General features: G+C 54.8%; 3 protein-coding genes across 4 annotated transcripts in view; 2 read left to right on the top strand and 1 right to left on the bottom strand.

Moving 5' to 3' along the window:
* Nucleotides 1–411: 411 nt before the first annotated feature.
* On the top strand, nt 412–6,401 carry GEMIN4 (gem nuclear organelle associated protein 4). 2 transcript variants are annotated; one of them, XM_027903332.1, is made up of 4 exons: nt 412–487; nt 582–3,829; nt 4,597–4,709; nt 6,319–6,401. In XM_027903332.1, the coding sequence occupies exons 1-2, from the start codon at nt 478–480 to the stop codon at nt 3,770–3,772; spliced, it is 3,201 nt and encodes a 1,066-aa protein (XP_027759133.1). In that variant the 5' UTR covers nt 412–477; the 3' UTR covers nt 3,773–3,829; nt 4,597–4,709; nt 6,319–6,401. The 2 variants fall into 2 exon arrangements, with proteins under 2 accessions (XP_027759133.1, XP_027759132.1); XM_027903331.1 differs by lacking the exon at nt 6,319–6,401 and having other exon boundaries at nt 4,597–4,976.
* On the bottom strand, nt 6,047–10,439 carry FAM57A (family with sequence similarity 57 member A). Its single transcript, XM_027903333.1, has 5 exons — nt 10,063–10,439; nt 9,358–9,441; nt 7,071–7,284; nt 6,861–6,956; nt 6,047–6,419 (listed from the first exon to the last, which is right to left on the bottom strand). Exons 1-5 carry the CDS (start codon nt 10,182–10,184, stop codon nt 6,150–6,152), a joined length of 786 nt encoding a protein of 261 aa, XP_027759134.1. The 5' UTR covers nt 10,185–10,439; the 3' UTR covers nt 6,047–6,149.
* Nucleotides 10,440–10,559: 120 nt separating this feature from the next.
* VPS53 (VPS53, GARP complex subunit) overlaps nt 10,560–16,959 on the top strand; it is a 62,143-nt gene continuing 55,743 nt past the window's right edge. The window contains exons 1-4 of the mRNA XM_027903321.1: nt 10,560–10,661; nt 12,898–12,978; nt 13,842–13,891; nt 14,502–14,568. Of these exons, the coding sequence (XP_027759122.1) occupies nt 10,578–10,661; nt 12,898–12,978; nt 13,842–13,891; nt 14,502–14,568 (282 nt within the window). The 5' untranslated portion in view covers nt 10,560–10,577. The remainder of the gene's footprint in view (nt 10,662–12,897; nt 12,979–13,841; nt 13,892–14,501; nt 14,569–16,959) is intronic.

Genomic DNA, 16,959 nt, shown 5'->3' on the forward strand with positions numbered 1-16,959 from the left:
CTAGTATGCAAAATAATTAATATATTGTTTAACAACACCTTATAATATAGATATACAATATATTAATATTATTACAGTGTAATATGTGGTATATATAATTCATATATTTTTTAACATAACATTATAATATAGAAATACAATATAATAATGTAAATACATTATAATATCTGGCATACATAGTTACATATTACATATGATATATAAGATTATAATATAGAAATACAATATATTAATGTAAATACATTATATTATGTGTTAATATTAATTACATTAATATAATATATTTTAGTATTTATATATTATACACTATATATTACATATATAATATAACAAGCTATAATATAGAAATACAATATAGTAATATAAATATATAACAAAATAATTAATTATCCCACCGCTGGGCCTCCAGGGGGCGCTGCGGGCGGGGGCGTGACCTCATATCGGGGCGCCCGCGTGACGTCAGAGCGCGCCGCCGCCATGGAGCCGGGTGAGTGCGGGAGCGGGACCCGGGGGGAGCGGGAGCGGGCGATGGGGAGACCGGGGAGTCTCGGGCCGGGCCTCGCTGACGGTGTGTCCCGCAGGGCCGTGGGCCGTGGGCGAGTACACGGCGATCCTGCAAGGCGGGTTCCTGCTGGCCGCCCGCCTGATCCAGCCGCGGACGCTGCGGGCGCTGCGCAAGGCCGACTGGCCGCTGGCGGGGGTGCCCATCACCGACGCGCTGCGGGAGGTCGGCGAGCGCTGCCCCTCGCCGCGGGAGCACGGCCGCTGGAAGCGGGAGGCCGTGGCCATCGTCTGGGCCAAGGTGCTGCTGCCCGCGCCCCCGGCCGCCTCGCTGGAGTGGTGGTGGATGGACGACAGCTTCTTCTCGGTGAGCGCGATAATCCCCGACGTGAACCACACCGTCCTCTTCGAGCTGGTCAAGGCTCTTGGAGTGCCCCGGGTGTTCGTGCAGCTGCTGCTGGCGCTGCCCCCGGGCGTGTGCCGGGAGCAGCTGGAGCACTTGGTGGCGTATGTCAGCAGCGAGACGTCCCCGTCTGACATCAGGCTGTTCCTGGACGTGTGGTGGGAGGTGATGAAGTACAAGGAGGGGCAGGAGGATGCGACAGTCTCCTCGTTCAGAGCTCTCATATGCCAGCACGGGGGTGAGACCTCTCTGGATGATGGTCTGCAGCCCCCAAAGAGGTTCAAGGGTGACCCTGTGAACGTCCCCTCAGCTGCCCCCGGGCTGTTCATGGTGCTGGTGGAGGGGCTGAAGCAGATCCATGGGAGCATCGCCCAGCCCCGCATGCAGTGCTATGCCCTGGCCAACCTGGCCGAGCTGCTCTCCGTGTTCCCTGAGCTGGAGCCAGCGGGCAGCTCCCTCCCCACCACAGAGTACCTGGACAAGGTCAGTGCCATGGTCAGCCTCTGGACCAGCGACCCTGACAGCCAGTTCCACCACAGCGGGCTGGGAGAGAAGGTGAAGGAAGCAGAGAGAACCCTGAGCCTCCCAGCTGTGACCAAACTCTCCCGTGAGGAGCTCTTTGCTGGCTTGGAGTTTCTCTGCAGCTTGTTGCGTGCCTGGGGAGAAGAGCTGCAGGACGCTCTGAGCAGCTCTGAGCAGCTCTGCTATGAGAGCTACCGGCTCCTGGACACTCTGACCACCCTTGGGAAGAACCTGGTTTGCTTCTCGGAGACCGGAGACCTGGGTGAGGATGAGACACGTGTGGTGTTAGAGCTGACACAGGTCACCAAGGACTTTCTCAAGGAGAGCAGTGCCAGCCCAAAGAGCAAGGGTTTGGCCACCAGCCTTGTGTCTTCAGTTGCCATGGCAATCATTGCCCAGAAGCTGGACCGGCATGTGGACATGTGCTCTGTTTTTGCATCTGAAAAGACCTGGGCCTTTTCAAAGGCCTGGGTTGACTGCCTTGTGCAAAATAAAGCTCTCTTCCAGAAACCAGAGCTAGTGTTGAAATTGCTGGAGACACTGGTGAGCTTTGCTACATCCTGTCAAGACAAGGAGGCCCGAGAGCTGCAGGTGCAAGTGACCAAAGCCATCGTGGACTGTTACACCGAGCTTTCGTTACCCGACAAAAACAAGGTGATCTCGGGTGTCCTGACGTCCTGGGGTGGACCAGGTCTGTCCCTGAACTTGCAGGTTGTCAGGGAGGGGTTCCAGGAGGATCTGAATGTGACTTTCAACCAGATCACAAAGAGTGTGTCCGATGAAGGCCTGACCAGGGCTGTGGCTTCTGTGGCCAGGCTCACGCTGCTGTACCCTGAGGCCACGGTGAAGCAGGTTTGCCATCTTGCTGTGGTCAACCTAGGAGCACACCAGTTCCTGGCACAAATCCTCTGCTCCTTCCCAGCACTGAGCTTCCTGGAGACCCAAAAGGATCCGGGCAGGCCACACAACCTGGTGGTGAGGTGTCTGGAGGAGGCAGTATGGGGGAAGCTTTCCACCGTGAGGGAAGAGGAGCAGTTCCTTCAGTTCCTGGCCTTTCTCATGCAGCCAGGCTCAGCCACCCCACTTGTGTCACCTGCAGAGGTGACCAAAGCTTTTGTCCTTCCGTATTTGAAGTCAGACTCTCCTCATATCGAGCTGAGCCTGCAAGTCCTCAGTAAGGCTTTGGGAATACAGCCCTGTTCAGAAGAGCACTGGATCAAATCCTGTCACCCATTCCCGCTTATACTGAGCCTCTGCAAGCTTCTAGATGGTTACACCAGGTACTGGCAGCAGCCTAGGGAGCAGCTCTTCCCTTCACTGGAGACCAAAGAACTGATTCTGAACATCCTCTGCCAGCTCTGTGAGGTGATGGGACCAGAATCCGCCCCCTCCCCGGAGATGTGGGTCCAGTCCCTGGCCTGGCTGCACAGGAAGGTGGCATCCCTGGACTGGACCGTTGGGCTCAGACTGAAGAAGCTCTATGGAGACCACTTCAAGAACGAGGTCCCCGCGACGCTGTTCGAGATCTGTGCCCTCCCTGAGGACGAGTGGACATCCCAGTCTTTGCCAGCCTACGGAGCGGGCAGCGGGCTCCTGGCGTGGATGGAGTGCTGCTGCGTGTCCCCAGCGCTCAGGGACACGATGCTGGCGCTCCTCACCGTCAACGTGGACAACCCTGAAGAAGTGAACCTCTTCAGCAAAGGGTTCCTGGTGGCCCTCGTTCAGGTGCTCCCCTGGTGCAGCCACAGCGAGTGGAAGAGGCTCGTGCAGGTGGTGGAAAACCTGCTGCAGAGGCAGGTCCTGCACGTGCCCTACACGCTGGAGTACGTGCAGTACATGCCCCTGCTCAACCTCCGCCCGTTTGCCTGCTGCCTCCAGCTCTCCGTGCTCTTCCTGAGGGGCTTCCAGCTCCTCTGCAGCTCCAGCTGCTCCGCCTGGCTGGCCCCAGAGGCTTGGCTGCACGTGGTGCAGCTGTACTGCGGCAGCCTGACGGACCTGCTGAGCTCCATCAAGGGCGCGGCGGGGCCGCAGCCCGCCGGGGACGGGAGCTCCCCACAGGAGGTGTCCTTCGTCTGCATCCAGATGTTCTGCCACCTGCTGCACGTGGCTGCCATGCTGCCGGCCGAGGGCTGCGGGGAGCCCCTGCTGGTGGTGGCGCTGGAGGTCCTGTCGCAGTACGAGGCGTTCAGCGGCGCCGACGCGTCCCCCAGCGGCGCCCTGCGGAGGGCCAACGAGAGGCACTTCCTGGGGGCCGTCACGGACAACGTGGGGGACAGCGAGCTGCGCAGCACCCTCCTGCAGAAGCTCAGCAAGCTGGGGGCACACCCGGACGGGGAGCTGGAGTGAGGAGCTGGAGAGGGCGACAGAGGAGAGCACCGACAAGGGACGCCTTACCTGGATGGTGTAAGATCTGTAATAAACCCTGTTTTTCACTTTCGTATTTATTTCCCCCTCCCTGCTGTGTTTTTTCCCACCCTGCCTAAGCAGTGGAGGGGCTGTGTAAAGAAGGGTAGGAGGAGCCACTTTAATTTTCTGTGGGAATAACTGTGGGCACGAGCTGGCAGTTCTGTGGCTCCAGCCTTGCCTGCTGGCAGTCTGAATTTACAGAGAGCCCGGCAGCCTCCGGCACCAGGGAAATTGTTTCCTTCCAGCTCCTTTGCCACCAGTCCTCTCCTAGTCCTGGGAGGATTGCTGAGTTCGCCACGTGCTGCCAGAGGCTGGGAAGCAAGCTGGAGGCTGGGAAGCGAGTTGGGTGAGTTCAGGACAGGCAGGAATCTTTAGAAATGCGTGTGTGTTGCTCCTGCCCGGAGGTGGGGGTGCAGCAGTAACCCTGTGTGTAACACCCCCACCCAGAAACAAACAGCACGTGGGAGAGCCAGCCAGTGGTGTGACTCAGAAAGGAAATCTTTATTGGTCTCCTGACAGTAAATAGGGCAGTGTTAGTGCAAACTGAGGTGCCTCATTGGCTGGTTGGTTGGTTTTTTTTGTCCTTACATAAGGCACGTTACTCTCAATGAAAACGGTGAGATACAAACATCTGTAACGAGTTGCAAGCGGTTTATAACATCAGCTGGTCGCGGTGGTTACTGTGACAGCGGCGCTTCTGCAACAACCATCCACAAGTTGGAAGAGGCCCTTTTTCCTTTTTTTTTTTTTTTGACTCTATCCAGAACAACAGCCATGGCTGGGATGAGATACAACACCCAAAAGATCCAGGTCTTCCAGAGCTTGGCCGCTGGTTTCAGATGGAATGAAAGGCACTGAGTGGTCACAGGTCTCCTGGGTGTGGGGCTGTGCCAGGGCTGTGCCAGGGCTGTGCTGGTGCAGTTCCCTGCCCTGGAGCGGGCACAGGAGGCTGTGGGGAGGAGGCGGCTGCCCTGGCTTGTGCTGGTGGCCGCAGGGAAGGTGCTGAACTGCACTGAACCGCTGTGGTCTGATTGCACACACCCGCAGGGCTCATGAACCCCGTGGTGCAGGGCGAGCCGGGTGGCCTGAACCCATTTTGCTGCGACTGAAGGTGGGAATGGGCTGAACTGGTGAAGGAAAACCAGCTCAGTGCCCTGCTCTGGGGTCGCTGGTTCCTTCTGCGCTGCCCCAGTTCTGTCCTTGGCAGCCTTGTGGGGGAGTGGGAGGGGGCTGGAGGGATGGACCATGCAACCGGAGCTTGGGCCGTACCACAGCTGCTGCCAGGGCGTGGTGGTGCCAGCTGGAGGGCAGAGCGACGCAGGGTGTGCCAGATGGTTTTAAATACCTGCTGAGGGGATGTGGGGCAGATAAAAGCAGCTGTGGTTAGGGGAGGGGGGGTGGAAGTTGCATCCCTTGCCAACAAAGGGCTCTGCATGGTGCAGACTTGGCAGGTTCCCATCCCCATCCTGCCCTTCAGCCGTGGGCACCCTGCCCTGCCAGTGTTGCCTGTGAGACAGTGCAACCGTTCCCTTGTCCTGGTGGGAGCTTCTTCCCTCCAGCCCTGCTGGGAACACTGGAGCCCCCTGGCCCCAGGACTGTCAGACAGATATCAGACAGTTGTAATGAAAAGCACCTTCGGGTTAAGTGGAGCTTTAAATGAGCTTGAGCCCAGCAGCAACAGCAGCAGGAGGTGCATGTGGGAGGTCAGAGGCTGAACAGGGTTGTAGTGTAGAGGTGAAGTCGGTAAAGGTCAGGAACGGCTCTGCAGAACTGTGCTGCAGCTCCAGGCCTGGCTCTGCTCTCGCCTGGAGGCTGAGCTGGAGCTGGAGGAGCGAGCTGGGGCTGCGGCAGGTCCGGCACGCAGCTCCCCATCCCCATCCGTGCTGCTGTAGGGGCTGGATGCTCCGGGATCCCCTCCTCTGTCCGCAGGCTCCTCCACACTGCCGTGCCGGTGTCTGGTGTCAGCCCTGGAACATGCAGCGGGGGGGGGTGGGGTGTAACAAACCCCTCTCGTGTAACCGTTAGTTCCGTGCCGTGGTGTTGAACCCCAGAATGGAATGTTGTGCTTACGATCCGGCTCCCACCCCGGCTCCCACGGGCGGGTGGACGTGGGGCCCTGGAGCGGTGTGGGAGGAAAGCCTTCCTAGCCCAGGCTGGCGCTGCCTGGCACGGCGGTGGAGACGTGAGGCTGATTCCAGCTGGGACGGCCCCAGCGCTGTCCCTGCTCCCAGTGACGGCGGCAGAGCCGGCGGGGCTGACCCCGTTGCAGCCCCACAGAGGGGCTGACCCCGTTGCAGCCCCCGGCTGGGCCCGGCCGTTATCTGCTCCGGTCAGCGGGCGGGCGGCCGTAGAGACGGGCGGCTTTGCGGCAGATGAGCCTGAACCAGTAGAGCTGGGGGGCGATGAGGGAGGCGTTGGCGATGTTGCAGTGCAGCGGGATGCGGAAAGGCACCATGTACGCGGGGATCCCCACCTGCCGCCCGTAGGCCGCGTACATGAAGGGGAAGAGGAGGATGCGGCAGAGGAAGAAGGTCACCAGGATGAGGATCCCGTTCACCTTGTGCAGGAGCGTGTCCTGCATTTTGAGCTGGGGAAAGGAAGGAGGCCAGCATGGGGTGAGCAGCGTTTCTCCCTGGGCACTGACTGTGCTGGGCAGCAGGGAGGTGAGCACTGGGGAGCAAGGAAAGTAGGGTGGGAAAGGATGGAGGAGGGTAGGGGGAAGGGAGGTGGGGCAGAGGGCTGGGGTGGGAGTGAACATGGTGCAGGGGAGGGACAGGCAGGAGAGGGCAGCAGCAGGCGTGGCACAGCCCCCAGTTTTGGGATGCCACTGGGCGTGCTGCTTACTGGGGGAAAGGAGTGGGACACGGAGGAAGGAAGGCAGCACTGCAAGGGGAGATTGGGGTTACAGCTGTGGAGCTGCCTCTCTCTGAGACCCCTGACCCAGCTGCTGCATGAACAGGGGCTGATGGAACCTGTGTACAAATTGCTGAGGGGTTCCCAGACCCGAGCCCTGTCCCTCCTCACCTACCTGCATGAGGATTTTGCCCAGGGATACGAAAGGTGTGCTCAGCTCTGCTGTGAAGATGCAGCCCACAAAGAAGTCCCCCAGCTCTCCCCTGAAGTGCTGTAAAAGAAAGGCAGCAGTGAGCACGGGGCCCTCCAGGGAGGTGACTGGGAGACAACACCAAATATCTCCTGGGGGTCAAGGGCTCCTGCAGCAGCCGTGCCCAGCCCTTACCTGGGTGATGGGGGTGAGCACGATGAGGATGAAGAGGTGGTGGGTCACCATCAGCCGCTCCTGCAGGAGGAAGCTCCACACGCTGGCCAGCGAGTGCTTCTTCTCTGCGATTCCCTTTTCCTGGCTCTTGTGCCAGTGGCAGAGGTACATGACATAGATGTCATAAGTCATGTAGGGAACGAGGACCCAGATGTACTCCACGGCCAGCCAGTGCCTAGGGGAGGAGCAGCACACACAGAGGCATCGCGAGGGCTCTGAGCACCTCACGATGCTCTGGAAGGAGGACAAGAGGGTCCTTAGGTCTGAAATGGCAGCAGCGGGCTTTGAAGCAAACTGAAAGGGGGGAAATTTTAATTCCATTTGGCTCAGCAGGTACAGACTGTCCCAGGAAAAGGGTACCTGGTACGTGTGGAGGACGACTTGGCACTGCCTCCGCTTCCCCCTGGGCTGTGCCAGGCACCAAGCTCAGCCTGGCCAAGCACAAACACAGCACTAACGAGGAGCCTGATTAGCCCCACAGCCAAGTATCTGCTGCACTGCCCAGGGGCACAGCACCCCTCAGGATCCAGCACCAAACTGATGCCTTTGCAGCAGGTGATCTCCCCTAAGCCTTGGGACCCCCGCAGCAGGTGCTTGGTGGGGGAGGAGGGGGAAATTCTGATCCTGGGTCCCTCCTGCCTGCCAAGCCACGTCTACTGGCTGCCTAACGTGGGGAGGGTTTGGAAAGCTCGTGGAGAACCCAGAGTTAACTGGCTAGGCCTGGTCTGGAGCTTGGAGAGTGAGGCACAAAATATCCAATAAAAGCAATAAACCCCCAAGAGGCGTTTGTCAGTTGGGAAATAATTGCAGGCAGCTGCCTGTTCCCAAAGCATGTCGGAATCCCAGTTGCACAATCTGGGCAGCAGCAAGCCCTGCTCTGCAGGGACTTCAGCCTCCTTAAAGAGTCCTGAGTGAAATCACACTGATAAAAAAAAAAACACCAAAACCACCCCACGCTGTTGCTTAAAGAAACGTAGCTTGGGGCTCAAATAAAACTCTTTTTGCTCTCCTGCCATCCCAAGAGAAGTTCTGTTGCATGAGTTCCTGCTCCAGACAGAAAGATGTCAGTGATGTAAGGCAGGGAGGGCAAGCGATTGTGTTTGCAAAACTTGCCCAGGGCTTTGGAGGGCAATTACAGCTCAGGCAATATGATTGTCTGCCTCTGTAAATAAACTGGCAGTTTTACTGCAACCTTTGTGATGGTTCCTGGCGCGCTGTCTCGCTGTCATTCTCCGAGGCCTTCCCTGCTGAGCACTGGGCTCTATTTCCTCCAGATTCAAAGAAAATCTAGGTCTCTGCCCACGAAGTGTTCGCACAGAGCCACTGGCCTCAAGAACACCCGGGCAAGCAGACAGCTCCGGGGGAAAAGGAGGGCTGCTTGTAGCACCTTCCGTCTCTGTGGCTCTGGGCTTCATCATCTGCCTTATCTATCCAGCAGAAATTTTATTTTAGAGCAGAAAGGTACCTCATAGACTGCCTGGGTTGAGCAGGACTGAGCAATCTGGGTAGATATCACTATCTAGAGCAAGGCAGGACACTTCACATCTGTGTGTTAGAGACAAGTCTGCAATGACCCCGGGGGGCAGCCCCTTCCTAAAAATCAGTGTGTGACAGTCAGATTCCAGCTCAGCATAATTATATTCTTCCCTCCTACAATCTTCTCTGCTCGTCTGGATAATAGCTCTGTTTTTAAGTCTTCTGACCCAGATTACACTATCACTCCTCCTGAGAGCCACTTCTGGACAGTTTATCTCAGAGCATTCAGGACAAGGCAACAGGATTTTCTTTCGGAGCAAACTCCATTCTGATTTTCTCATTTCTGGACTCCTTCAGAATCCCTTTGGCACAGAGAAGGTGCTACACCTCTAAAATCAGTTCTCACTACATCTGCTTGACTCGGTAGCAATTTCAGCTTCCAGCAAGGAGAGTCCCTACCCCTTTAGAACTGATGATGTCTATATTTTTGGCTCACACACAGCCTTGTGTTACAGCCCATCCTCTGGAGGAGACTGTGCTGGCAGAGCAGCCCCGTGTCTGAGCGCTCGGAACAAGCCGGTGCCATTCGAGGGGGGGATGTACAGCCAGCACATTGCCCAACCCTTCACACAAAGTGGAAGAAAGGGGAGCTTGAAACTGGTTATCCTCTCCCCTTTGTACGTGCAAGCCTTTGGCATAAAACATTCCAGCCCTGGAGCTGGCCGGGCACATCCTCCGCGTGTTCCCCGGGGGACAGTGGGCGCCGGGTTACCTGTCGTACACCACGTTCTTGCAGCTGAGGACAACCGTGATCCCCGACACCGTGGCCATCGTGGCTTGGACCGTTGACACCAGCCTGAAACCGAGAGGGGAAACAGGTCACCCCAAACGTGACCCCAGAAGGGCCGAGGCACAGCGCTGGCACCAGGAGAGGTGGGATCACTTAACCACCCACTCCGTGCACACCCCAGGAGTGTGACACACCACAGCGAGGGATGGCTGTGCCAGCGCTGCCTGCCGGGGACACAGAGGGGGGGGTTCTTTCGGGATCTCATCCCTTCTACCCCCGTGGGTCAGTGGTAACGCTGCCCGTTCCCCGTGGGCAGAAGGAGCGATGCACTGGAGCATCCCCGCTCTGACAACGGGTACCACAGCGCGGGGGTACGGCCGGGCAGGGCTGCCCGTGCTCGGGGGGATGCCCACCCTCGGGGGCTGCCCATGCTCAGGGAATGCCCACCTTCAGGGGCTGCCCAACCTCGCAGGGCTGCTCCAGCCACTGGCCCCTGCTCCCCTCGCCGGATCCGGGCTCGGGACAGCCGGAATCCGGCCCCCAGAGCGTCGCGGGCTTGGGCATCCCCGGATGCAGGCTCTCGGTGCTCCCGGCCCGCCCGGATCGCTCCCGGTCCCGTTACCGGTGGGTACCGGCGGCGTTCTCCTGCCGCGGTGCCGTGTCCCCTCCCGCCGCTGCCGCCCATACCTGCCGCTGAGCAGGATGCGGTCCTTGAGGCTCCATCCCGGGGCGGCCCAGCGCAGCAACCGGATGCAGAGGACGAAGAGCCCCGGGAAGAAGGCGGAGGCGAGGGCCAGCGTCCGCCACATGGGGACGAGCGCGCTGCCTCCCGCCGCCGCTTGTCAACAGCTGGGCGGGCGGCGGGAGGGCCCGGCGCGGCTCGACTCAGCTCGGCTCGGTTTGGATCGGATCGGCTCGGCTCAGCTCAGCTCGGTTTGGATCGGATCGGCTGAGCCCAGCTGAGATCAGCTTGGATCGAATCGGCTCAGCTCAGCTCCGCTTGGCTCGCCTCGCCTCAGCCCAGCCCGGCTCGGCTCGGCCGGGCTCGGTCCGGTCCAGCCCCGCCGCCGCCGCCGGGACTCGCCCCGCTCCGCCGGGCGGGAGGCCCCGCCCCCGCGGCACAAGCACCGCCCCTCAGCGGGACCACACCCGCGCAGGCCCCGCCCACGCCCCGCCCTCAGCGCGGCGGAAGCGGCGCCGCCATGGAGGAGGACGAGCCGGAGCTGGAGGCCGGGCTGGAGGCGGCGCTGGAATTGGCGCCCGCCGTGCAGGCCGCCATCGAGCAGGTGCGCCGGGACGGGGTCCCCCGTGAGGGGGCAGCTGTGGGGCACGGCCCGGGACCGCCCGGTGAGGGCCTGGAGCCGGGTGCACGCTCCCCGGGCCTTCCCCGCTGCTGGGCCCGGGCAGAGCCCCGTCAGCCCCGGTTGGGCTCTGACCCCCGGGTCCGAGGTGCTCGTGGGTGTTCTGAGCGTGTGCCCCCCGCGTCCCCGTCGCTGAGAGGCAGCGCAGGGCTCTGTCGCTTGTTGCAGGCGCGTTGGGTGGTATGTGAAGCACCTCGGTGCACTCGAGTGCCTGTGGCTCGGTGGAGTTCAGGGTGATCTGAATGGCTTGGTTTGATTTGTGGCTGGTGCACAGAAGGGTGTTTGGGCACTGGAACAGGCTCCCCAGGGCGATACACGGCCCCAACCCTGGCAGAGCTCAAGGAGTGTTTGGACAAGGCTCTCAGCACATGGTGGGATTGTTGGGGCTGGGCTGGGATCTTTGGGGTGTCCTGTGCAGGGCCAGGAGTTGGACTCGATGATGCTCAGGATATTCTATGACTCTTTATTCCAGCCCAAGTCTTCCGGGGTTCCCTGAAACTCTGGCAGTTGGAGCCCATCAAAATCCCGTGAGAACCTGGGGTAAAACCATGTCTCTTGTCCTCTGTGAGCCTGCACTGCCTGCAGCCAACCCTTCTATCCTAAAAGCTCTTTGTGTAGCACAAGTCTGTGGGCAGCAGCAGCATCTGTCTCACAAAGTATCACTCAGATGAGCTTTTTCATTGTCTTAAATGTTGAGGCTTGTGGCTCTCCCCTGAAGAATTAGGGCAGACTCTGGGAGCTGGCACAGCACCCCAAATGAGCCCAGCACCAGAAGGGGGTAAGGCAGTAGAGCTGTAGATGGATATTCACATCCTGAGCAAGGGGACGTGTTGAGGATGTCACCACCTCCTGCCTGCCGTCACTTCCTCACTGGCACTTCCCAACCCAATAACCCTGTTGTTCCCTTGAGTGTTCCTTAACCAGCTTTGGGCAAAGCCTGCCCAGTTGTGGTTCAGTGAGCAGAGCTGGCTCAGCTGACCTGCCTGAAGCAGGGTGGGGAGCACAGACAGGCTGGTGCTCCACCAAACCTGGGGTATTATTTCTGATTAATGGGTTGTGACAAACTCCTGGGAGTAACAACTCCTTCAGCTGCTCCAGCTGCCTGCAGCACTGATCTCTATCTGCAGTTTGAGTGCAGCTCCTGACCAACCTTTATCTTCCATCTCACCTCTCGTTTCATCTGCTCTTAATACTCGTGGAGACTTGGGATTTGTGGAGTGTTTTTGACAAGGCTGGGTGTGATGCTGCAGCCGTGCTCTTACCCTGGGCTGATGTCAGAGCATCTCCCTCCCTCAGCACAGCCTCATCCTCATGCATGTTTAATTGCTGCCTGCTTCTCCTTGGCCACAGGAGTGACGGAAAGCTGCCCAAGAGGGCTGGTTCAGGGACCCATTCCCCTAGACCAGGTTGCTCCATGCCCAGTCTTGAACACTCCAGCCTGGCCTTGAACACTTCCAGGGATGGGGCATGCACAGCTTCAGTGTGGTGGCAGGGAAGGGAAAACACCACATTTTAGTCCGTGGGGACAAAAAGCAAAGCCTGGCAGCCGCATTTGTATCGTTTGAGTTTCTCCTGAGGAGAGATGGGATCTGTTTGCACCACAGCTGCTCTTTTCCTGTGAGTAGGAACGATCATTCAGCAGATTCTTATTCTCCCCCTTCCTCTGTGAAATGTGGCAAGCCCAAGTCTCCAGAGAACTTGTACAACCACTTCTTAATTCTTCACGTTTCCTGTTACACGGCTGTGAAAAGCAAATCCTCTGCCTGTCACCACAAAGCCCAGGCCAAGAGAAGGGCAGAGCCTCAGTGCCAGAGTTTGTTCCCAGACAACAGCAAAAGCTTCAGGATGGTTTGGGAATACATGATTAATGGCTCGTGTGTCCTGGGAATTCCTTGATGGATTGTGCCAGGGCTGTGTGTGGAAGCATGTGTGTAAATTATCTGTGTTTATCCAGGCTGATAACCACAGGAATTTTAGTAGGTCGGAGACCTGCAGAGCACGTGGCTGCTCTACTCCCGGGCAGAGGCCTGGCCACTTGTTAGAACAGTGTGAGATACAATCAGAAGTGGGTGCTGAAGTAATTTGAAGTGGTAGATACTGTGTAGAGTTACAGAAATTATCAGTGGTTGTTGATTCTGTTTGGTTTCCTCCCTCTCTTCAGGTGTTTCCCAGCCAAGATCCACTGGACAGAGCAGATTTCAATGCTGTGGAGTATATTAATGCTCTCTTTCCCACTGAGCAAGTAAGTGGTGCTCCAAGTACAGCCCTCTCAGACTCATCTTTCATACTTTTTCCTATCAGGTTTTACTTTCACCCTTTACTATTGGGGTAACCTGATAGTAGATGACCGAAGGTGTGTTTAAACCTGTACCCAAACCTTTTCTTTTAAAGAGTGACACAGCTAATAAGGCTATAACAATAATTGCTTCTTAAATTTGCATCTCACAAGGTTTGCTGTCGTGATGTAGTCTCTTTCCACCCAGAGTGCTTGCTGCAATAAGAGTCCTGCTTTGATCTGTAGAAGTAAATTAGTCTCTATATAGATGTTTTCCCTGCAGTAAATGTCATAATTAGCTGTGTGTTAATCATTGGTGAGTTTTCAGGGGTTTCAGCCAAATCAGGCAGGTGTTGTCTGTGCAGTGTCATAGGAGAGTCATCCACGTTTGAACCATTGTTTCTTTTGATTTAAAAGGTTGCTGTGGGCTCATATCCGCACTTTGCCTTCCCCACATCGGCCCCGGGGGGAGTTTTGGACTAACATATTGCAAAAAAGACGTGTTTCTGCAGCTGAAGGTTGTGTTAGGGGGGTGTGGCTCTGCAAGAGGGTCTCTGCCCAGGAAAGGCAAAGGCTCTGTCCCCATCCCCATTGCCCACTGGAGGTCACTGTCACACGGCTTTTGGGAGCAGTTCTGCTGACAAAGGACGAGGCAGAGCTCAGGGATAGGGGGAGGCAGGAGCCTTGGCCTGGCCTGTCTTTTGCTGCTCTTTGTGATGGAGCAGAGAAGCAACAGAGTTGTTGTGTGTCTCAGTTCTTTCACCTCTAAAACGAAGACATTCACCATTTCCCTTCTCTCTGATTTTTTTTTTCTTCTCTTCATATTCTAGTCTTTGGCAAACATCGATGAAGTTGTGAACAAAATCAGATTGAAAATAAGGTGAGTATTTCTCTGTTTCATTGCATCTCTGGTTGTCACTGAGACTTCATAAATGCAGCCTTTGCACTGCAGCTGATAGGAATTAATTTGCTTAAAAGGCATGAGTAGGCTCAGCCTCAAGGCTAATAGAGGCACATTTAATATAGTTCTTTATGTTTCACCTGTATTGTACAATGCTAAAATATCAGTTGTAAAAGTCATGTATTTTTTAATTGTCAGTATTGGTCTTGTAAGTACAAAATAAATATGAGGGGGTAGGAAATGCTTGAATTTCCTGTGCAGTCTGACATTACCAACCTGCAGTGTTTTAGACAACACTTTAATATGTGGAAAGCTGAAATGCAAACAGACAAGGGAGAGCTGACAATATTGCTTGAAGGAGGAGAACTGCAAGAAGCCCTGATTAAATTAAGAAATTGATTTTTATTTTTGCGACAGGAGTTTTTAAATGATATGTCCAACACAGAGTGGAGGGGGCAAAAAGCGAGTTTATCATTGGCAACATTGGCTTTTTTATTTAAAATTGGTTCTGTAGCTGTCAGGGTTCCCACAGTTGTTTGGGTCAGGCACAGAGAGACTGAGTTTGACGTTCTTGGGTTCTTTTTTCCAGGAGGTTGGATGACAACATTCGAACTGTGGTGAGAGGACAGACCAATGTGGGGCAGGATGGCAGGCAGGTACGTGCACCTCATCTCTAATCTTACCTCTACCACAATCTGTGACCTTGAGTGAATTATTTAACCTATCTATGCTTTTGTGTTGCTTTAGATGAACATGGGAGATGCTCATCTCTCCCAGCAGAAGTAGTTTAATCATGCTTGCCTGAGTACTGCTGTTAAACTGGGGATGTGCTTGGGATGTGGCATACCTGGGAGTGGTGCTGCCTGTAATTACTATGCAGGGGCGAGGCAAGAAATCAACTGGGGAGGCAATTACAGAAATTGAGGAGGGAGTGGAAACTAGTGCAGGACTTGGAGAGTTTGTGTATGATTGGAAAGCTGGTGCTGCTTTAGCCTTTTGGGCCCATTTGAGGGGATAACATCGGAGAAGACCACAAAAGAGAGGGATTAAGAAGAGCTGTGGGTGAGACTTGCCCCGAGTGCCTCAGGACTTGCAGAGAAGGATGAACGTGGGGAGAGATGAGCACAAACAGTGCCATGGGCAGCTGTGCCCCTGGGAGGACAGGAGTGTCTCTGTGCTGTGGAGATTGGCAAGGTTTGTTTAGAGCTTTGTCCTGTGTCTGTGCTTTCTCACTCTTTAATCCCTTTGAAGTTCTGCAAAGCATGTGCAGATGGCCCTGGACAGTGTCCTGCTCTGAAGTACCAGGGAGGCAGAGCTGTCTATGCTGCCCTTTGTTAGTTTGGTTGTAAAGGAACCAATTAAACTCCTGATTAAGTAAAAACCTTACAGTGTGCATGCGTGTGTCCACGCAGGACATATTTAAAGTAGCCTAGAGCTGTAGTTAATCGCAAACATTCCTATATTTAGCTGTGAATTTTCCCATTTTCCCTTACTTTGCAAGGTAGAAGCAAACTTTAGGACAGATGCCAGAGCTTGCAGTTGCAATATTCCTGAATATTCCCTGGGCTGAGGCCAGCAATCTCCCAGGAGTGTAACTACTGTTTTTTACTTCATGAGATCTTAACAAACACTGAAACCATTCAATTATTTTAAAGTGTTAATTCTCTGGGAAGAAAAATACTCTTGATTCTGAAATGCTGTGAGCTTTTTCTTTCCATGTTTCTAACCCAAGCCCACCATTTCACACCTGTACATACATTTCATATGCAAATTGCTGGAACCAGACTGTTGAGAGTGGCAGGACTTGGATGGATCTTGAAGGTTAGTGCACTAAAGAAGCATCAGTAAGCTCAGGCCTTGCATGTGAGCTGGTCACAGGGACCTGCAGCAAAGAAAGTGCTGGGGAATGCTTGAAATGGCATTTCAATCTGAGGTGGAATTTTATATTTGTCTCTCCACAAGCAGAGGAACCCTAGAAGAAACATCTTCTGTTCCCATCAGCCCTGCACTGTGTTCCCTGAGATGTGCATCCTGTGTGCTGTCTGGGGGAGTGAGGCAGCCCTTTTCACGTGACCACCCTGTTGATACCCGGTTGCGGGGGTGAAAACCTTGTTTTTCAGCTTCAGCTGCCTGTTCCTGTGCTGAAAAGTGCCTTTGTTTTACCAGCACATTCTCAGGGGAATCAAGGCCACTTGGAAATGTTTTCGTAGAGCAAGAGGCCTGGCGTCTCCCACTTGGAGAGGAAGGGTTTTATTTTCCAGTGCATGGTAAGAAATTGTTTTGAAACAACTGAAAACAAGGTGCTGTTAAGGCAAGTCAGTGCTGTGCTTATTTACCTTTTCTGGTAATAGTTTATAGGTTATTTCTTCTACTGATCTTATATTCTTGTTGAATTTGTATCCTCGAGACCGATATTTCCCTGCAAAATTTGATTGGCATATACACATGGATAGATAATGTCATCCTGTGAGCCTCTCCCTTAGGAAGCCCAGGATGATGATCATTATTGCACTTTATCATAATAACCACAACTGCAAACCACTCTTGATTATAAAGGAAATGGTTGGCAACCAGCTCTTGCAAGAGGTTTGAAACAAAGCTTGAAACCAGCCACAGCAATAAGTTTAATTCAGTCTTTTCCCATTTGTAACTCTTACCATAAGAGATGTCTGTAGCTTGTAGTGCAGCAGATCGGCTTTTGGAAAAGCCAGAACTTGGTGGAAAATGCCTGTCTTTTGATTTCCATCCCTTGACACGCTGAGAGCCAAGAGGAAACTGCAATCCATCGTCCCCTTGAAGGCGTGTGCTGTAAATTAAAGTGCATTTGAACTCTCATTTTGTAGCTGCTTGAATTTCAGTGGGAGCTCAGGATCCTGTGTGTTTAATTGTGAGGTTGGGCCTGGATGGAAGGTGTTTTCTAAAAGCCCCTTCAGTCCCATCCTCTCCCAAAAACCCATGATAAAAACTGTAATGAGCACTTGGCCAGCGTTGCCTGACTGTGTTGGAGCTAGAGGAGATGTCCTTGTCCCTCGAGTAAATAACAGTTT

The sequence above is a fragment of the Empidonax traillii genome, unplaced genomic scaffold, assembly GCF_003031625.1.
Source record: "Empidonax traillii isolate 1590-97213 ecotype Southwest subspecies unplaced genomic scaffold, ASM303162v1 scaffold957:size654520, whole genome shotgun sequence".
Classification (NCBI taxonomy): domain Eukaryota; kingdom Metazoa; phylum Chordata; class Aves; order Passeriformes; family Tyrannidae; genus Empidonax; species Empidonax traillii.